The following is a 20,452-nucleotide window of genomic DNA, read 5'->3' as shown; positions in this document are numbered from 1 at the left end:
GGAGTATATAGATCTTGATGGCTTAGTTCATATCTGGACCGCTGCCAAACAGTAATTCCCAGCTGGTAAGGTAAAAACATGTTAAATGTGAAGCATGGTATGCAGCTTCAGTAAACAAGAGTACAGGACCCTTGCTGGATGGATGCTGAGACAGTACAGGGCTCCGGAACTGGCATATGGAGAACGTGATAAATAGTGACTTGGTGGCTCAGAGTGGTATCAGTTACTGTCAGTGCTGTCACCTGCATTCAAAATCTTCCAGAAGGCTTTAGGAGCAGAGTGGGGAAGGAAGTGGGGCTGGAAGCAGACAGAGAGGAACACAGTTGGAAAAACATAAGGCCTCTCATTTCAAATGAGGCATTCACATAGTCATCTACACAAAGCCTGCAGTCATAGTCCAGAAAATGTATGCAGAACACCACTGTTATAACCAAATTCATGGGATTTTTACTTACAGTGATTAATCAGACTGAGGTTTCACCTGAAAGCATCAGTGATCTGGGTTCTGCAGACATTTTTAATTTGGTGTGTCTGCTGCTGGGGGAACAAGGAGTAACTCTGGTAATGAGTAATAAGCAGAGTGAGGCTGGTATGGAATGCATGTAAGATTAAGTAAGAAGTCTGCAGGAAGTGTCAGGGAAGTAATACATGCTGCATCATGTCTTCTTGAAAGTCACAGTAGCTGTTTTAATTAGATACGTACTTGTATGTGTGAAATTCATTCTGCACAGAAAATAACACAGAAAGCTAATGGTTCTTCATGTCTGTATGTAATACAAAATATCCTTAGCAAACAAATACTGCTATCAATAGTCTCTATTATGCAAGCATGGAGGTCCTGTCTTTCCTGAGCAGAGTTCTAAACCTTCCAGTTTCTTATCTAGGAAGTTAGATAATCATAATATTTTCTTTCTCTCATTGGAGTATACTACCAGAAAGAAAAGCTTTCCTCCTGATCTTGTCATGGGTCTTTATTCCAGCGCTTTCTATTTATGTAGTAATTATTGTTCGATTAATACATTATAACCTACCAAGAACACTCAAAATTCTGTTGATCAGCCTTAAAATACACTGAAAATGCACAGAAAACATTAAAAGCTAAGTGAAGAATAAAGACAAAAAAGTGACAAAGGCAGTACTATTTGTACTGTTCAAAAGGCAAATGGGATTTTTAAATGGGATTCAAAATTTGTACTGTTCGAAAGGCAAATGGGATCCTGGGCTCCATCAGGAGAGGGGTGGTCATCAGGGACAGGGAGGTGATTGTCCCTCTCTACTCGGCTCTTGTGAGGCCCCATCTGGAGTACTGTGTCCAGGTGTGGAGCCCTCAGTACAAGAAAGACATGGATATTTTGGAAAGGGTCCAGAGGAGGGCGACTAAGATGATCAGGGGGCTGGAGCACCTCCCCTATGGGGACAGGCTGAGGGAGTTGGGCTTGTTCAGCCTGGAGAAGAGAAGGCTGCGGGGTGACCTCATTGCAGCCTATCAGTACCTGAAGGGAACCTACACCCAGGAGAGGAGTAAACTCTTCAAAAGGGCTGACAATAGCAGGACTAGGGGAAATGGATCCAAGTTGAAGGAGGGAAGATTTAGGTTGGATGTTAGGGGGAAGTTCTTTACGAGGAGAGTGGTTAGGCCCTGGAACAGGCTGCCCAGGGAGGTTGTGGATGCCCCGTCCTTGGACGTGTTCAAGGCCAGGTTGGACGGGGTCCTGGGCAACCTGATCTAAATGTGTATGTTTGGTGGCCCTGCTAGGCAGGGGGGTTGGAACTACATGATCCTTGAGGTCCCTTCCAACCCGGGTGATTCTGTGATTCTGTGATTCTGTGTTCAGTTAGATGTTAGGATAGCCATATTCCCATATTTGATGCTAATTCTGAGATATGGAAAGACTGTGATTTTGCCACAAGAGCATAAACATTGAAACAGGGTAAAAGGATGAAATTAAAAAAGAGAGAGAGAGATTTTAGATGAGGATGCTACAGATTCAAGCTCTTTGAGGTGGATAGTTCAAATTACCCTAGCATAAAAAATTTAGGAACAACTGGGAAGCAAGGTACCCCTCTGGTATCTGCTGCCTCAGCTACAGTTGCTGGACTGCCTCCTGATAGAAGCTAGTTCTCCCTCAGGCTATATCTGCATCAAGGTGAGATGCACTTCTGCCTTTGTTTTTCCTTAGATGTATCAGTTGTACAGATCAGGAGGTGATGCTGTTGTCATGTCCCATCCAGACATCATGCAATAATGTGTACATGCCCTTCAGATATCACATAGCATGAGATATCCTCCAGTGATTAAAGGTATGGTAGATTGATAGAATAATTTCTTGTCCTCTGTAAATTTTTATGATGCTGAAAATGTTGTCACTTTTATCAGGGAAAAATTGAAATCTTTCAAACCATTCCCTCTCTAATAAGCTCTGCTGAAGTTAAAGAATTTATGGGCTTTCCTGAAAATTTTTTCGTAAGTTGCCAAATAGTATCCTTGAGAGGATGTTAACAAAATCGATGTTCTCAGGAAGGGTTTTGTTTTTACTCAGTGATAATGCTCAAAAAAACTCACAATTTATTTAATATTTTGTGGTCATGTATCCTTGAACCTACATAGGAAAAAGCATAGTTTATTCCCAATGCATCAGAATCCAAAAATATTTCTGAAGTAATGCATGGAGAGAAAGTAAGAAACAGAGAATTTAATTCTCCTTGTCCAATGAAAACAGGAATGTCATTTTATGAGTAGGAAGTCAATTTTTCTGTTTACACTTAACTGTCCACTAAATCCCAGTTTGCTCTACACTAATAGAGAACAACAGCTTACACAGTGCAGGAATTTGTAAAAGAAATAAAACTTACTTCTGTATTTTAAGCAGTTTTAACAGTGGAAAGATCTCTATTGTTTTTAGATTTTGAAAAGCAAGATATTCCAAATCTAACTTATGTGCTACATTTGCCTCAACACTATCTCTTTTATGTAATTTCCCTTATATATTGCAGTTAAATAAAGTAGTGATGTAAAACCCCAATGGAAAAATAAATCTAGCTAGAGCAATCATACTATCAACGCTTCAGCTCTGTAGAACTCCGTCTTGCTTCCTTGCACAAAATGACAATTTAAAGTATCTTTCCAGAAGTCTCCTGGGAGATTATCATATTTTATTCTCCGTTCAAAAAAAAAAAAAAACCCCAAAAAATTCTTTGCAAACCTATTAGAACTTCCTGATGAAATGCTTACAGTTCACTTCAGCACAATAGGGTAGTTTCAGAATGGCTGAAAAGTAATTTGTTTCATTTTACTTTTATCAGCAGGTAAAGGTCATCTATCCGAAACCAGTTTTTTTTCCCGATGCACACATTTCATTTGTTATCATCTTAAATAACACAGAAACACAATCAAATTCCAATATTTGCCAATCAAATGCGAGTTCTGTTAAGTGATCTTTTACCTGTTTAAATACTTACACACGGACATTGATTGAATGCTTGCTTGACATTCAAAATGTAGCTCAAAACAAGAAGACTTCCTCTAAGCTGTACATACACTTCTAAATGTTTCATGAGTTCCTATTATGTTGAAAATACATTTTAAAAATATATTATTTGTAATCTGGAAAACGTCTTTTTCACATGGATATACCTCTGAAAATCCAAAGTAGTTCAATTTTTAAAAGCACTTTTTCTCCAATATGTAAATATAGTGTTTCTCCTGTTGTGTTTGGTGTTAGTAACAGATGTCATTGAGAGCTCACCAAGAGCTATAAAGCTACAGTCGTAGAAAGAGCTCACAGATATGCTAAATATGCTACTATATCACTAGGCATATAGCTATGCGAGGTTATTTCTGACTCTTTAGCAAATATACCAGGTCTTGGCACATTTTACTGCTGAGACAGAAAAAAAATAAAAAAAAATAAAAAATCAACCACAGTTACTTATTCTTGTGACTTCATTGCTGTGCTGGTTGCCTGCATTAGATTTGCTTGGAAGCCATACTGCAGTTTTGAAACACAGAGGGATCCCAGTCTGTCTCTCCTTACTACTGTTGTTTCAGTTCCTAGAGAGATGTAGGTGTGCACAAACTAATTTCTTTTCAAAAGAGAAGTATTCAGAGGCTTTGTTTCAAAATTACTCCAGAACTTTGTGAGTGTATTCAGATCCAAGCCAATGTGAAGGAATCATGTGGGTCCTCCAATATGAACCCAACTGCACTCAGCAACAGGGCAGATAACAAAACAGCAACAAAACAGCCAGAGCTCCCAGCAGAGCCTGAAATGGTTCTCAAGCTTTGTAAAGGGTCTTCCTTTTTATAACGGGCTGTGTATGCTTTCCTGACAGCTGCTAGCAGCAACTATAGCTTCAGTATCTGCTGTTCCTTCACCATCCAACAAATAAAATAATGAATTCACTTTAAATGCATGCTCAAAAGGATTGACATAAGGTAGAAATGACTCACAGATAGAGTCATTTTACCTCTGGTTTCTAATGAATGTTTCTAGCTTCTAATAATTTGAAACTAGTCTTTTGTTTGTTTGTTTGTTTTGTTCTAGTTGTTCTAACTTAAAGGAAGCAAAATTAATTCATTAAGTATATTAATGTGGTGTATTTATTTACTATGTAGCACACGTTAGCTGCCAACTGCTGATTATCCCATAATGAACACCAAAGCAGGAGTTTAAAAATCTCTTGTCTTCACAGATTTTCCTACAACATCTTCCTTGTTCCATCTTGGCTATACTTTCTCTAGTGGTAAATCAGTCTGCAGAAGCTCTGCAAAAGAAATCCTCTCTACTGCTGGACATCCTATGATAGAAGCTTGTCAATAAGAGAATGAAGATGCACCAAAGTTGAGCTCTCCTAAAGGTACATTTTCACAGCCAGGCACCTAGACTCGGAAGTGTTAAGGAAGTAAAGCAGCTGCATGCACTCAGGTCATCCTTCTCTCATTCTCATATGGAACAAAAGAACCTCTACAAGTACAGAAAGTTGAAGCAGAGTAAATTCAAACATATCCTGCTTACACTTTAACCTTCCCTTTTTGCACTGCAGAGCACAATTCTATAACAATAAGTACCAAAGCCAGGTGCTAAGGTATCAGTCAGTGACATAAGAACCTGAACAGAATAACTCATAAAATTAACAGAAGATATGTGGGAAATAGATAAATAAACAAATAAGTAAAATAATTTTTTTGCTTAAACATTTGAAGAGCTTATTCTAAAATGCCCTTAGAAATATTTTTCATCTGGTTCATTTAAAAAAAACTTAGACCTTTGTGTTAGCAGCTAAAGTCAATCCACTAGAAATAGCTGGTTGTAAACAGTTGTCATATTTATCATATTTATGATTCAAAACCTGAAAAAGCAGTAAACTTGAAAGATATTCATTGGTAATTAAAATGAAGCTGATAATCACTGCTGACATGGAAAATGCAAAAATGGGCAGAGTAGAAACGAAAGATAAAATGGATTTCAAGAATTCTGTATCTTCAAGGTTTTCTATTCATATTAGCTATCCAGTAGATACCCTTGTTTGCATATAATGAACAATTCTTTAGTAAATCCACTTTACTGCCATGTCATGGACACATATATCAGAATCCTTGAAAGAGCAACTGCCTTCTTTTCCTTGCTGTATTTTTTCCAAAACCCTAAAGGAAACTTCAGATCTCCAGATACATTACAGAAGTCTCATGCTCTAAATGATTTTCAGGATTGCAGGATTCAGCCTTTTGCTGTGCATCTTTTTAAGTGAACTGTTTGAGATCAATGCTCTCTTTCACGTCATCATTGATAAAAGGGTTAAGGCATAAGAAAGAAAAAGATTTTATTTCTTATACACAGTAACACCATCTTCATTTTTACTCTCCTCTTTCTACCTATCCTCTTTCTACCCTCCCTGCTTGGTGCCTCACTGAACTCAGTGCTCTGTTTCTCTCGCAGTATGTGTCCGTGAGGCAGTAGTAGCTGTTCCATTGCCATCCACACCTGCTCAGTGTCCACTGCTTCTACATCTACCAGTTTGGGCAGTAGTTTCATAAGCAGACACACGTGTGTATATATTTACATACATGCAGATGTAAAGATATGGACACAGACTAAAAAGTAGAACTGATATGACACATTTCAGTCAATCTAAAAAAGGTGTTTCTAATACCACATAAATGTTGTATATATGTGTATATGTTTATATTTATAATGCATTGCAAGTATGAAAACTGAGATGCCTTTAATACATGATTAAATTTCTCTGGGTTACAGATCATGGATGCATGTGTGTCTGTGTAGGGGAGTGTTCATTATTTATAACTTGCTCCAGAGTTTAGGTTCCCCGAGCATGATTTATGCCTGCCTTGCTGTTTCTTGAGTTGCAGTAAGTTTTTTTATTTCTAAATTGACTTTATTCACAAAAGAATAGCTTTTGTTCTCTTGTTCTCGCCTCTCACATGTTGTTGCGTTTAGCTGAAGGAACAAAAAACTAACCATTCTGAAATTAACAGAAGGATTGCCATTGTTCACTTGAGCAAAATTTCATCTCTGATTTGTCTTTCAAGAAATCTAACTTTGCAGACAGATTCTATAATTTAGTTCTGAAAAGAGTTTTGCATTTTTTTACTATATAGATCAAGAGGTCATTGGCTTAAACCTGATTATACTTTCCATTTCCCACTTCTAATATAGAGCTGTAGAGCTCGGAAACAATGATCTATGCCATTGGTATCTGATCTGAATTAATGTGCTATGACTAGTTTCATGTGACATTTGTTTGAAGGAAAATATTCTATCCCACAGATGCAACTGTTTTGATGTAAATTAAAATCATCTTTGTCACATATAAAAACTTTATGGTATTATGTTAACCACTTTGTCTTACTTGGACTTCATTTTCATTCCTCCTTTACTCCCACTAAAGCAGTTTCAGTAATAGTTTTCCAACTGTTGTGTGACTAGAATGTTTATTAGAATGTCTAATGTTAATAAAAGCTCTTAAGAATATTTAAGGTATCTCAGAAGTATTGCTGCATGCAAAGCAGTGCTGTTTTTGCTTTTAATCTGCAGATTTTAAAGTACTTTACTGAAGAAGGAGAAGTATCACATTTCATACTATAGAAGATGAGATAGAAAGCAATTAATTTGTAGGTTAACCCAAATTTAATTTCAGTTAACTGAACTAAAGTTAGAGTGATGGATGAGTCAGGAGGTTCTCCTTGTCCTCTGTCCTATGGGAGATGCTTGTTAGGGCACCAGCAGGCTCTAATTGTTGTGGCAGAACTGTATGGTCCTTCATCTTATTCGTATGCTGGGCAGTAATAACAATATTTCCTAATACCATTTTCACTGCTTTTGATTTCACTCCCTCATGAAAGATTACAGTATAAGAATCCTATTTACTTCCATTTAATTTGGCTGGGAGGGATACTTCTTGGTAATTTAATCTTTGTTTTGTTTGATGTCTAGCCTACATCTGACCTGACAGAGCAAAGCCTGTACTGCACTCAAAATCAGCATTAGCATGTCTGGCTGTTAACTGTCAGCCTCAGGATAGGAACCAAAAGTTTCCTTAGGGTGTCTAGGATGTCAACTAACTGAATGAATTTACCTAGGCCTCTAAGTATGGAGACACACAGGACAAGCAATGGAAGAGGCTGCCCAGAACAGGATTCAGATGAGCCTTCCTCCATCTCTTAATAAGGCACATCTAGTCCTCTTCAGGAGTGGGTTCTCCTCCTTGGGTTTTACAGCTGGGAATCTTCCCTTGTTCTCAGAGTGATAACTCCTTTCCTTACAAAGAAATACGGGTATTACACCTTTTAAGCCTAGCCAGAGGAGAATGGCAAAACCAATGGTTCAGAATACAGTCTTTTTTTTGTGATCTTTCCGAAAGAGGAGATTCAAATAATCTCTGCCACCCCCTCCCACAGTGTCCCCCATTATGAAACTGCAACTGCACAGGGAAGGAGCAGGCAGACTCCACGCTCTACTGCTGCAGATGCGCCCTGGGCATAAATCATTAGGGAGTCAATAGGCAAGAGACAGAAAGAGGTCAAGGGAAAAGAGTAGTGTCTGGATTAGCAGCTAGGGCAACAACAGGGAGGAAAGGATTCTTTCCACCTAATCGTAAAGCTTTTCACATATTTTAAAATCAACTGCCACTGCCATTGAGGAGCTAGTAAATTTTTAAGGTGAAGTGAAATATCTAGGTCCAAATCACTTTAGACTGAAGTAGGATTTGTATCCCTCATCCAAGGTTGTAGCTCCAAAGGCTTTATAAAGGGACTTCACCCTGTTCCTTTAGAAACAGAGAAGCAAGAGCAGATGCTACCACTGCATTTGAGATGGAGTCTGCTGCTGTAGGTGCAGCCAAGAAGTCCTTCGCAGGGCTGAGAGCTAGGAAAATTGCTGTTTTATCGATGTGAGTGTCCATATCCCAATGAAGAATGAGCCCCTCCTGGGCATGTGCTGGCACCAGTCTGCTGAGTGCACAGAAGGCTGAAAGGCAGAGAGCCAGGGGGAGTTAAAGCATGACTAGCATTGAGAAAAAAAATGAGCAGAGGCATTCAGGGTTGCAGTATCAAAGTCAGACACCAGTGTTTCCCTTGAGCCCTATTAGTAGTGCCTGTTTCTGGTTTGGGGCTCCTTAGGACTGGGAATAGACTAACCAAGCATGGGGTTAGGTCCCGCTTATCATCCTTGTCATCAAATTAGTCTTACTCACCCTTGCAAAACTGTGCTAACTGCAGGGAGCCACACATTGTTTGTAAAGACAACTGCTTGCCATCATTTTTCTTTACACCAGCAATCTCAAAGCAGAGGAATACAGAATTAAGCAGAGCACTGCTGTCCTCATACCTAGCTCCTTTTTTTTTCTTTTTCCATTTTTTCCATTACTTCTTTCTTTCTCCTTGCATATCCTTCAAAATATCACAGTTAAGTTTCTTTAAAAAGCTGCTCTCTGAGCAAGATGGCTATATGAAGGTTTCCTCATGTATCAGAAACAACTGAGAACTTTTTCCCCTGCTTAAATGCTTCTTTCTAATATGTACAGCAGGGTTATAGCAGAGAAAAAGTGTGGGCTAAAAACCTTAAGATGGTAAAAAGATTGCCTAGCAAATTCTATTTTCAAGGTATAGTAAATAATTTTATATTAACTCGCTACTGTAGTGGTAAAAAGGACATGAATTCATTATGGAATTTTTGCTCTATTAACAATAGAATATTGTATGACAGTAAAATTCAGTAACTGAACATCAGAATGGAATGCTTTAACTTATGCTGCAGATACTTGATTTTTTAACAGCATAGAAGGAAGAAAATAAGCAAGGAAATAGCAAGTTCCACTGCAAGTTTCTTGAGTCTTTCCAAATTAAACACAAGTTCTGTACAAACTATCAGTCTGTTTTGTAACAATTTACTGTCAACAGAGAGTACAGAATATTCTTCCTTTCTATATTCTAAGCTTGAGAGTTGCTCTCAGAGGCATCAGTCCATCTGTTCACCTGGACAATAAGTAGTAACAAGAAAACATCTTAGAACATGTAGGTGTTGGTAACTGCTGTAGGATTTTTTCCAGTCAGTAATTCCTTCAACTCATTCATCTTATGTATTTGTCATTTCTTTACTGGAGGATTACTTATTTTTGCTATATAAATTGTCTTTTCAGTGACTTTTTGTTAAGCTTTGTATTTCTCAGCTTGTTAGACTAGTAGTTCCAGCTCGCTGCTCTTCCTTTTGTTGTGCACACAAAGGCACACTCGAAGAAATTAACCACTGGTTTCTCTCAACTGAGGTTTTGTTTTCTCAGAGGAATGAGAGGTTTGAGAGGTTTGGTGTTGTTATTTTTGCTGGTTTTGCAGTATATACTGTATCAATCATTTTCCAATATATACTATCTAAAATAATTATATTTAAAATATGTTTTCATTCTTGCTGTTTAGTGTTTTGCTGTTTAGATTCTGCAAGATTGAATTTTTATTTCTGTTTATGTGTGTGTGCACATTTATGAATGTTCTTAAAGTACTTATAAACTTACTATGAACAACTTTTTATTTAATTTGTGGATCTTCCTCTTTCTTTCTCTAGATGAGTAGGAAGTCACTTGGATTCTTTCTTTTTTTAAAGTTTCCTTTTTAAATTTTTTTAATTGTTATTGTTGTTTTAATTGTTCATAGCAACTTAGTATCTTGTTTGCTACAGCAAACTACTTTATTTAAGTCCTATTTTTATTATTACCTTCCATCTTACATCTACCAGGCTCTTTCTTTAAAATAGTTAATACTTAACCAATACAAGTCACCTTGAAAACGTAGTTCTTGGTGTGCAAGGGACAATGATATTTGCTATTCTTCTGGTTTTCCAATTGTCCATCAATTTTGTGCTAAGGTATTTGCACTTACAAGTTCTCACTTAGCTGAAGTGCATTTTTCCCAGGTGGAAAATAAGCAGTGATTGTTTTTGGCACTCATAATCTTAAGATATGAAGGATTTGTATTTTATATACACAGACTTTCACCAGAAGCTTTGAGTGATGCATTCTCTTTTAAGAAAACAAGAGCAGTGTGGGATTCAGCTCGAGGTGCAGAACTTCGATACGGACCCTTAGCCACTGTGAGGCCTGTTGACCAACACTTGGTTACTTCTTTGTTCAGGATAGTCACTTTGGTTGGATGGATTTCTAAAAGAAGAGCTGTTCTTTCACCCTTTTAAAGGGCAAAAAGAGGTCTTACTTGCAAAGAATATGGCCATATTAAAAAGGAGGGGAAAAAAAAGGCCTAGTGATCAACAGTTCTTTGTTCCATTTTCCTTTGACTGTCCAAGTAAATACCATTCTCCCTTTCAATCACAGAGCTGTTTACAGTGAATGTGAGCACTTCAGTTTCTCACTTTACTCTTTAGAGTAGTCTCTGTCTGTCTGGCAAGTAGCATCTATAGCAATTTAGGTTTGTAAATTAAAGCAAGACCGTTGACTTACATCCCCCCCAAAAAAAACAAAAGGCAGGGACATCAGTACAGATCCCAAACCCAGAGGTATGATCAGTTTCTGAAGAAAATTGTGCTAGGCAGACAGAGAACTGAATCGTTAAGAAGAGACCAAATTATGAGGATTTTATGCGATGCTTTAGAGGGTTCTCAGGCTTTCTTTCTAGACTCAGAACTGTCTCAAGAGTTCTGCCAATGGCAGAATCCTCCAGATCAATGCAGTTGTATCAACAAAAAGAGCAGCATTAAATCCCAATTAAAATATTCAAGCTTGCCTATGCAGCAAGATTTAACAGTGTGAGTGCTGCACACAGCCTCTAATCATATCTACACAAACTGCTGTTGCTTAGAGCTCCATAAGCCTCTCTTTGCCACAGAAGTAATGTCTCCTAATAAGCGTTCACTGTTTTAAGCATGTGTCTTCCACCCTTTACTGACTCTGCTTTATCTGCTTTGCCAACAAAAATATTTATATTTTATTCCATTGTAGTAGGGAAATATATAGTAGGAAATCAACTAGAAGTAATTGTGATGCTAGGATGTGGAGTTTAGCATACATACACAGCAAAGCCTAAGATTCTTCTTTTGCTACTTTGTGCCCCATCCCTAGTTTAACTCATACCATTTTCATAGCTACTGGGAATTCACTAGGGCTTCCTGGCAGGCTGGTGGCCATCAGAAATGTATAGTCTGTTTAGATATGTTCTATGTATTTCAGTTGTGTGCAGTTTTACAAGCCAGCCAGCCACAAAGCTACTGAACAGCTCTTTCCTCAGTTCTGACATAGTCAGAGAGTACAGCAGTTTGCTGACCCAAAAGAAAATGGAAAGAAACCACCTTTTGCACTTCAGGATCTGCTTTTCTTTGTACAGCTTCATTTGATCCAGAGCATTTTCAGTGCTTTTGAAAGAAGACTGGATTGTGCTCTATAGCTAGGATGAGTTTTATCTTCAGGAAGACAATAAAGAACATTCTTTTCCGTGCTCAGCACAGTATAGAAAGCCACCACTACCTTCAGAGAACATTATAAGTTGTAAACTAGCTTTGATGTGGACGTGTCAATGTGGACCTATCTCTGCATGTTATCAAGTCTGATGATGCTGCTGAATTTTAGTAAAGCTTTGCATGAGAAAATTTTCCAGTTGTGCCAGTGATGGAACCAACATAGTCAGACCTTAGGGTTCATGAGTAGAAAGTGATACAGTGTGGAGTTCTGATGCTAATATTGTATTTGGCTGAAAAATATTTCCCACAGATAGGATTTTCATGTAATTCTTCTTTTTTTTTTTTTTTTTTTTTTTTGAGACAGAAGGGGATTGAAGGAAAGTCACTCCAGTATGCCAGTATGGACAGCAGCGCTATATCCACTCTTCTCTATTATTAAGAGACCGTGCACAGCTGGCTGATGCCTTCTGCTGTGCAATCAGATTGCAGAAAGGAACCACTGAACTGGTGCTTCAGCAGCTGGGGATTGACAGCACATGAGTGCTGCTGGGAGGAGGAGAAGATGGATGACAATCAGGGGAAGGCTGGAGGCTGCAGAACCATTGCAGCACACTGTGCACTGCACAGCAACTTGGAGAGTGGAGCTGAGAGTTGGCTATTTCTCACCATGGCCAAAGGGGATGAGATATAAAGACTCAGAGATTTGCAAAATTGCAGCAGTACCCAGCCAGAAACTGACAGGAATGTTTATGTTTTACCTTTGAAGACAGGGAATAATTTTTCTTGTCCACAGAATTTTTCAGTTTCTCGTACTTTTTCATTATGTGAAGTACTGTTCTTCCATTGCCTTCAAGAAAATTTTTAAGAAGGAAGATTTTTTAACTCAATTTATGCAGCAATTTTCTGCAGTTGTAGGTTACCAGGTTGTGTTTTCATTAGGTACATTTTACAACCATCTGTGTTTAGTATCATCACTGAGCTGAAAGGAATCAAGGGAGGTCATCTAGTCCAGCCCCAGAACCTGAGGGCAGAGTCAAATCTCATAACTGAAGGATGTATGTCTAACCTTTTCTTTACATTTTACAGTGACAGCTTCAGCACCATCCCTAAACTAGTCCATCTTAATTAAGCTCTGAGATAATTTTTTTAAGCTGTTCATAACAAAAAATGCCAGTGTTGTACAGAACCATTCTACATTGTTCTCAAAGTGCAAACACGGAACTGGAATCTAAGGAACTGAACAAATAACTTGAAAACAAAGTAGGTGGAGAGGGGAAGAAAAAGAATGCTGCAGACAATAGAATAAAAATACACAGCCTGAGATTAGCACTTCATTCAACTATCAGCCTAAAAGTATTTAACTATATGCAGCTCAGCTGTGTCTTTTCATATTAGGCAGTTTTCAAGAATCTGCAGGACAGGCATGGAAAGGCATGGTAGCAAGCCCATGTTTAGATAGCAGGGAAAAATATCTACCATTCCAGTTGATAAAAAGGAAGTATAACTGGGAACAGTAAGAGTTAATTCCATCAAAAAGAAGCATTCTTCAGTCTCAGAGAACTGAACCAAAAGAAGCTTGGGGCACCTGGAGATAAGAAATTACACTCACGCTATCCTAAGGCATTAAGTTTTCATTTTATACTGCAGGTGAAAAATTCCAGCTATCTGGAAGTGTGATCTAAGAGGACACTGCTCCTTGCATAAATGTAGATATGCAGTGGCTGGGACTGGTACAATATGCCAGAGGACAGGTACAGCAATTTCAAAGGAGTGTTATTTCCAACAATGTTTGCCTGTGTGTGATCCTTATCAGTTCACACTGCATTCAATGTCCTTTTAATATTTCCAGAGTATCTCCATAGATACTATCTCCTGCTAGAAGGGCCTCTGTCACCTCTGTTTGCCCCAGTGTCCTTCTGCTTCTCACTTTCAATAAATCTCCTGTGCCAGAGATGCCCAGTCTGATCCCCAGAGTGATCCTCTGAGGATACCTTGAGATTTTAAAGTATTTAATCTTGAGCTCTCCCGAGACAGGGTGCTGATAAGAATTAGCCCTGAATATTTCAGAATTCTAAGTAAGGCAAGAGAAGTAACAAGTTATCTTTATTCATTAATCAGTGCCCATGATTTCAGAAATAACACTGTCCCTTTGTTCCAGCTTAATTTTAAAATACTGTCCTTAGTATCTCTTTGCACTCTTGGAAATAATTCATTCCTGCACACCTCCAAATCCTCCAGAATGTCATTTTAGCTCATCTAGGAGATTTGCAGTGGCTGCCTGTGCTGACAGTCAGTGTTTTTTTCATGGACACAGTGGTCAGCTGTTTTGGATTGAAAAATCATAGGACTGTGCCTCTAATCCTTTGGAATATCTCAGCATTAGACTAGTAATGACAGTTACACCTCTGCAAGTAGTCACATATTTTGGGCTACTGGCAAAACTTTGAGGGTATACCAGTGAGGGTGATGTAAAGGTATGCCAGGAAAACAGGCACTGGCATAACTGACCAGAAATGCTACCTTTCTTCTCTCTGCTTTAGTTAGCATAACTGGAAATAAAACATTATGTCTATCCTTTCCTGGAATAATTAAGAAGTCATCATTGTAAAGGACCCATGAAATAGGTTTTATAAAATTGCATTTTATTTCTTTGTAAACATTATGCATTCATACAATATTTTGTAAGCCTTGCCTGGTGTACTCAGGGTTAATGCTCCTAGTACCCTGCCCATTATCCCTGTGGTTTTGTTGCTACTACATGGAGTTGCTTGGTGATGGAATGCCAAAGTCTGCACTTAAAAGGAAGCCTTGCTAAGTTTTCTGCTGAGGAAAATAGTCTTGCACTACTATGCTTTCAAGTAGGAAAAAGGCACCTAGAAAATTCTTGCTATACCACAACACTTGGAAATGTAGTTTATAATGAAACTATCAAAGATACTGCATTCTTTCATTTGGCAATAGTCTCAGTAAACACATTTCTTTGACGAGTTTTCTTTTCAGAGGCTGCCATGACAGAAATTGATGGGGGAGGGGATCTGGAAAAAGGAAGTGTGTGCTTCTGTGGTGGAAAGAAAGCCATAAAAGAGGAAGGGTGAGATAAGGTTACTTGGCTGGATGTATCGCAATGAATGTCTCCACATATTGTCTGTCACCTTTATAGAGAGAAAGAAGCACAGCAAGAGATCAGCAGCTACCTTGAGCACAAAAAGGAAGAAGAAAATGTTAAATTGAAAGACGCATTTTGAAGAACATTGTGAAAAAAAATATCTTCCACAAATTTTAGTGGGCAAATTAAACAGAATCAGCCTATGTATCCTAGCATTACAGACAAACTACTTCTCAAGAAAATGCAATTTGTTAACAAGTGTTTGCCACATGCCTTCACTGTGCTGCTGTTTAGGACAAAGAGTCTCAAAAGCCATGAAGGCAGTCTGTTTTTTCCTCATCTGCTTTACAGAGGACAAAGGTCAGAACTTCACTCTGAAAAGTGACTGCTACTCCATGTTTACATTTCAAAAGTCATTGCTGCAGTCACAACAAAATCTTGTCAGCTCTTTTAGGTTTAGGCAAATAATACTGCTAGAAGTATTCTCTCTTCTGCTTCCTTGCCAGCCTCTCATTTCAGGTTGTAATGTGTCTTACTTTTGCAAAACTTTTGCAGCATCCCATTAGAAGTAGCTTCAAAGTGAAGCATGCCAACAGCACCTATGTATCTCGTAATGGATGTGTGAGTCTGCATCATAATAGTTTTCTGAACCCAAAAGATGAAAAATTAACAGAAGTATCCTGGCCATGAGCTACTCTTTTGGTGAAAGGTAAAAACTAAGAACCATGAACTCAGATCAGTAGGGGATATTTGAGTACAGGGGGCACCAATGCAACGTGAGGAAACATTTAGAGAAGACAGGATAAGTAAACTTGTTTAATGTTGCGAGATGCTAATATCAGCCTTGTGGATACAGAAGTAGTTTATCCTCACATTGTCGCTACAATTCAAAGACACAAATACCACACAGTGTACGCCTAATTTCATGCAGAGAACAGAATAAATAATATTTGACTATTTCCTACAAAGCAGGAACTGTCATGTGTTTATGCAGGGTTTTTCATTACTTAGGAGATGAGTTTAGTTTAAAATAACCCCTGCCAGAGAGCATCAAAGAGCTTTTAATTGGGGGGTGACTACAGAACAAGACAGAAGATTAAGGTACTTTTCTGATTTCCCAGTAATTTTAGTATTCAGAAAATCATCAGTTTCTGTGAATAGACACCTTCCTCAACCTATTCTTCAACTCAACTCACAGAACTTAAGTCAACTCTTAAGTGAAAAGATAAACCTATTCCGCATGTTAGTTTCAATAGAAGAGAAAGAATGGCCTTATGAAGATTAGTTCAGCCCCTTGTTTTTATCTCAAGTTTCATCTCTTTGAGCCGTTTGACCCAAATCCCTTACTCCTTAGAGAACATGCTCCAATTTTGTTCATAGAAAAGCAGGAAAACAATCTTCTGTTCTCATGGGTCAGGTCAAAAACTTCTCTGTAGATGTATTTCCAGCAAAAATCAGCATAAGCTGAAGAAAAGCCTATGTGATGTATCTGCAGAACCACAAACTGAACTTGAACTGATGAGACTAAATGGAAAAGTCAAGGACACAACAGTACTTCCCCTCTTCTCCTTTCAATATGGCTTTGCTAAAAGCATAGAGGTCTTGCTAAACTCTATCCATAAGAAGGGGATTGAGATGACAGGCATACTCAACTCCAATATTTTAAATGACTGTACTGGGTGCGTATGTCCAGTTGATGGCAGGTGGCTGCCCAGTTCCACTGTGCAGAAAAGTCAAGGCTGCTGCATGCCACATACAGCTGGTTCCAGCCAGCTCCCACAGCCCCACTGCAGGGCATGGCTGGGCCCAGCAGTGGAGATGGCATATGCTGGAATAAGCAGAAAGTGTGAGGAGGAAGGAGTGACACAAGAGCTGTTATGAACTGAACACAACCCTCTGTTACCCAGCTCTCCTGCACTGCTTAGAGGGAAGGCAGAAGTGGGAATGAAAGAGTGAAAATGAGCCTCAGAGAAGGGGCTGAGGAGTACAAGTGTTTGAATTTTTGTTGTTTCTTATTATCCACATCTATTTTAATTGGCAATAAATTACATTCATTTTCCCCTAAGTGAGTCTGCCCATGACAGTAATTGGTAAGTGATCTTCCTGCCCTTACCTCAATGAGTCTTTCCATCTTAATTCCTGTCACCCCCTCCCCTGGCCCTGTCCTGCTGAGGAGAGAGAGTGAGAGAGCACCTGGGGGCCAAGAGCAAGTGGCAGTCAGCCAAGGTTAACCCACCACAATACGTACAACCAGAATTAAGACTGACTTTCCAAAATAAGGAAGAAAGCGTGGCACATTATTTTTTCCTCAAGATATGATGCTAGTGTAGAACTCCCCTTTCTGTCCCTTTCCTCAATAATGAATGTGAAAATGCATTTTGTTGTACTGTGTTGCTACACTGACACATCAGCTCTTACACTCACAAAGCAGTACATGTACTTGCATTAATGGACCTCTGAATCACATTCTATTGTGTCTTTGTGCTGAATGTAATTATTTATCTCACATGTTAAATGAGATTAACTGACTTAAGAGAAATTCTGCTTTGTCAGTGATTTTTTTTTTTTTTAGATCTTTTTTTATTTAGAGTATATATTTTATATATATATATTAGGAGTGGAAGTTTTATATATATATATATATGCATATATACATATATATAATTTATTTATTTACTTATTTATTTTTGGTGCAGCTAACTAGGAAAGATAACAAAACTTGAAAGCACTGAGAAATATGCAGGAAAAGAAAGCCAGACAAATTGAAATGCACAATTCAATCTTTTACAGTATGCCAACAAATACAGTACACTTCTTCTTGGTAACTAACTTCTATTCCTTTTTCCTTTTTAAGTCACAGCACTTTTCACATGGGTAACTGTTTTATTTTTAGAACACTTTTGTGTTCTAGGGCTACATTCAGGAGTAGAGGTTAGCCATAAGCAATCTCTAACTCTGCCAGGTTTCACAAGAACCATACGGAAGACAAGTGTTGTAAAGAGATTTATCAGTTCTCTCAGGAAGAAACAATCAGAGAAAGGACAAAGGAATCTGTATGAACTTCTCACTCTACTCTTTTTTCCCTATAGAGAAAGAAAAGGCGCCTCACAAAGAAGCAGCGTATCTGTACTTTTCTTAAAGTTTAACAAAGGACTGTGGCATAAAAACATAGTTAAATGATTAGGATACTTTATTGTTCATGTTTCTTTATAAGGCTGATTACGAGAACAGGAGAGCTGAGAATCTGTATTACTGCTTTCCTTCCCTATCTGTTTTAGGACTCACAAGGAAAAAGTAAGAATGTTCATCTCCATATACTCATCAGTCACAAGCTAGTTTTTTAACAGTCTTATTAATCCCAGAAATGAAGTTCCAGTACCAACTTATTCCTCTAAAGCTATATCCTCTATATGCACACAAATATATACAGACCAAAACTGCAGTATATTAGCCTTTACCCATACACAAGGAAAGAATCAAAGTATAATTTTGTGCATCTGAAACTCTTGGCCTAAGTTCTACGTAAAAACACTTAAGATGTGTGATTTATATCAAGCATGACATATCTTAAAACTCTACTTTCAATTTATATGTTAGCTTCTTATGGGAAGAAGATAAATATGAATATGGCATTATCTAAAACTTTTCCATGAATGCTGCGCAAGAACTCGTACACTTATAGAATAATAAATTCAGAGAATCATAGAATGATTTCAGTTGGAACCTTTAAAAATCATCTTCCAAGCCCTCTGCTATGAACAGGGACACCTTCCACTAGACTAGATCACGTTGTTCAAAGCACTATCTAGCATGAGTATGAGCACTTACAGGGATAGGGCATCCCTTTTTTACTTTAAAGTTTCTGAAGTTACAGATCAGAAATATTGATGTTTATCCATTTTGATGTCTGATGTCTGGGTTGTTAGGGTAGTTTGACTAGGTTGTGGTTGGACTTGATGATCTTTAAGGTCTTTTCCAATCTGAGCGATTCTATGATTCTATGATTCTATGTCTGATTGCTTTAAGAGGAGATAGATATATATGTATTTGAAAAACCTGATGTTATTTTCTCTCTTTGTCTTCCTCTCTTCTTCCTCAGAACAAATTATGACATCAACATCTAAAGGAATTTTCCGGCCATTTTTGATCGTCTTCATTATTCTTGGTTGTTTCATGGCATTTATACTAATTTATATTAAACCGACAAGCAGCTGGATCTCTACTCCTGTGGAATCAGCCAGCTCAGTTTTGAAAATGAAGAGTTTCTTTTCTTCCAAAACTGATAATTTTAATGAAACTATTATTTTGGTTTGGCTTTGGCCGTTTGGCCAGACATTCGATCTAACATCTTGCCAAATGATGTTCAATATCCACGGGTGCCATCTGACTATTGACCGCTCATTATATAACAAGTCCCACGCAGTTCTCATTCATCACAGGGACATTAACTGGGATCTGACTAATTTACCTCAGCAAGCCAGGCCACCATTCCAGAAATGGATTTGGATGAACTTGGAATCTCCAACTCATACTCCACAAAAGAGTGGCATTGAACACCTCTTTAACCTAACCCTGACTTACCGGCGTGATTCAGATATTCAGGTGCCTTATGGCTCCATGATGGTCGGTACAGGCTCCTTTACATATGAAGTGCCAAGTAAAGAAAACTTGGTTTGTTGGGTTGTAAGTAATTGGAACCCTGAGCATGCTCGAGTCAAGTATTACAATGAGCTTAGCAAATACATTGAAATCCATACCTACGGCCAAGCCTTTGGAGACTACGTCAACGATAAAAACTTAATTCCAACTATCTCCAGTTGCAAATTCTATCTTTCGTTTGAAAATTCAATCCACAAAGATTACATTACTGAGAAACTTTACAATGCTCTTCTGGCTGGATCAGTGCCAGTCGTATTGGGCCCTTCCAGAGAAAACTACGAGAATTACATTCCAGCAGACTCTTTTATCCATGTGGAAGATTTTCTATCCCCAAGAGATCTGGCAGAATATCTTCTGATGCTTGACAAAAATAACAAGATGTACCTTAGTTACTTCAACTGGAAGAAGGATTTCTCAGTGCATCTTCCTAAATTCTGGGAATCGCATGCATGTCTTGCTTGTGATCATGTGAAAAGACACCAGGAATACAAGTCGATTGGAAATTTAGAAAAATGGTTTTGGAACTAATTTGTGTGTGTGTGTGTATGTATGCACTTTTTTGAAGAAGATAATGGATCTTTAGTCTAAGTGGAGAGTAAAGGAATAAGGAAAGAAGAAGGATGAACCTCACAGAACCTTACGTCAAGGTTTATCAGCCATCCTCTCTTGGCTATCCTATTTATATTTTGTAAGAGATTTTAAGAATTATGAGCAGCAGTCATCAATACTCAGTTTTAAATTATAATGTTCATACTAATCATGTGCACTGAAG

At 38.2% G+C, this 20,452-nt stretch overlaps 1 protein-coding gene across 1 annotated transcript in view; it reads left to right on the top strand.

The window, feature by feature from the left end:
• Window positions 1-20,208, top strand: part of FUT9 (fucosyltransferase 9) — a gene marked incomplete at both ends in the record, with an annotated part of 104,546 nt that extends 84,338 nt beyond the window's left edge. Inside the window, one exon of the mRNA XM_079532538.1 lies at window positions 19,121-20,208. Within this exon, the coding sequence (XP_079388664.1) occupies window positions 19,121-20,208 (1,088 nt within the window). The remainder of the gene's footprint in view (window positions 1-19,120) is intronic.
• Window positions 20,209-20,452: the final 244 nt, after the last annotated feature.

The sequence above is a fragment of the Tetrao urogallus genome (assembly GCF_951394365.1).
Source record: "Tetrao urogallus genome assembly, chromosome: 2".
In the NCBI taxonomy this organism is placed as follows: Eukaryota; Metazoa; Chordata; class Aves; order Galliformes; family Phasianidae; genus Tetrao; species Tetrao urogallus.
This window is presented reverse-complemented; position numbering and strand designations above follow the sequence as displayed.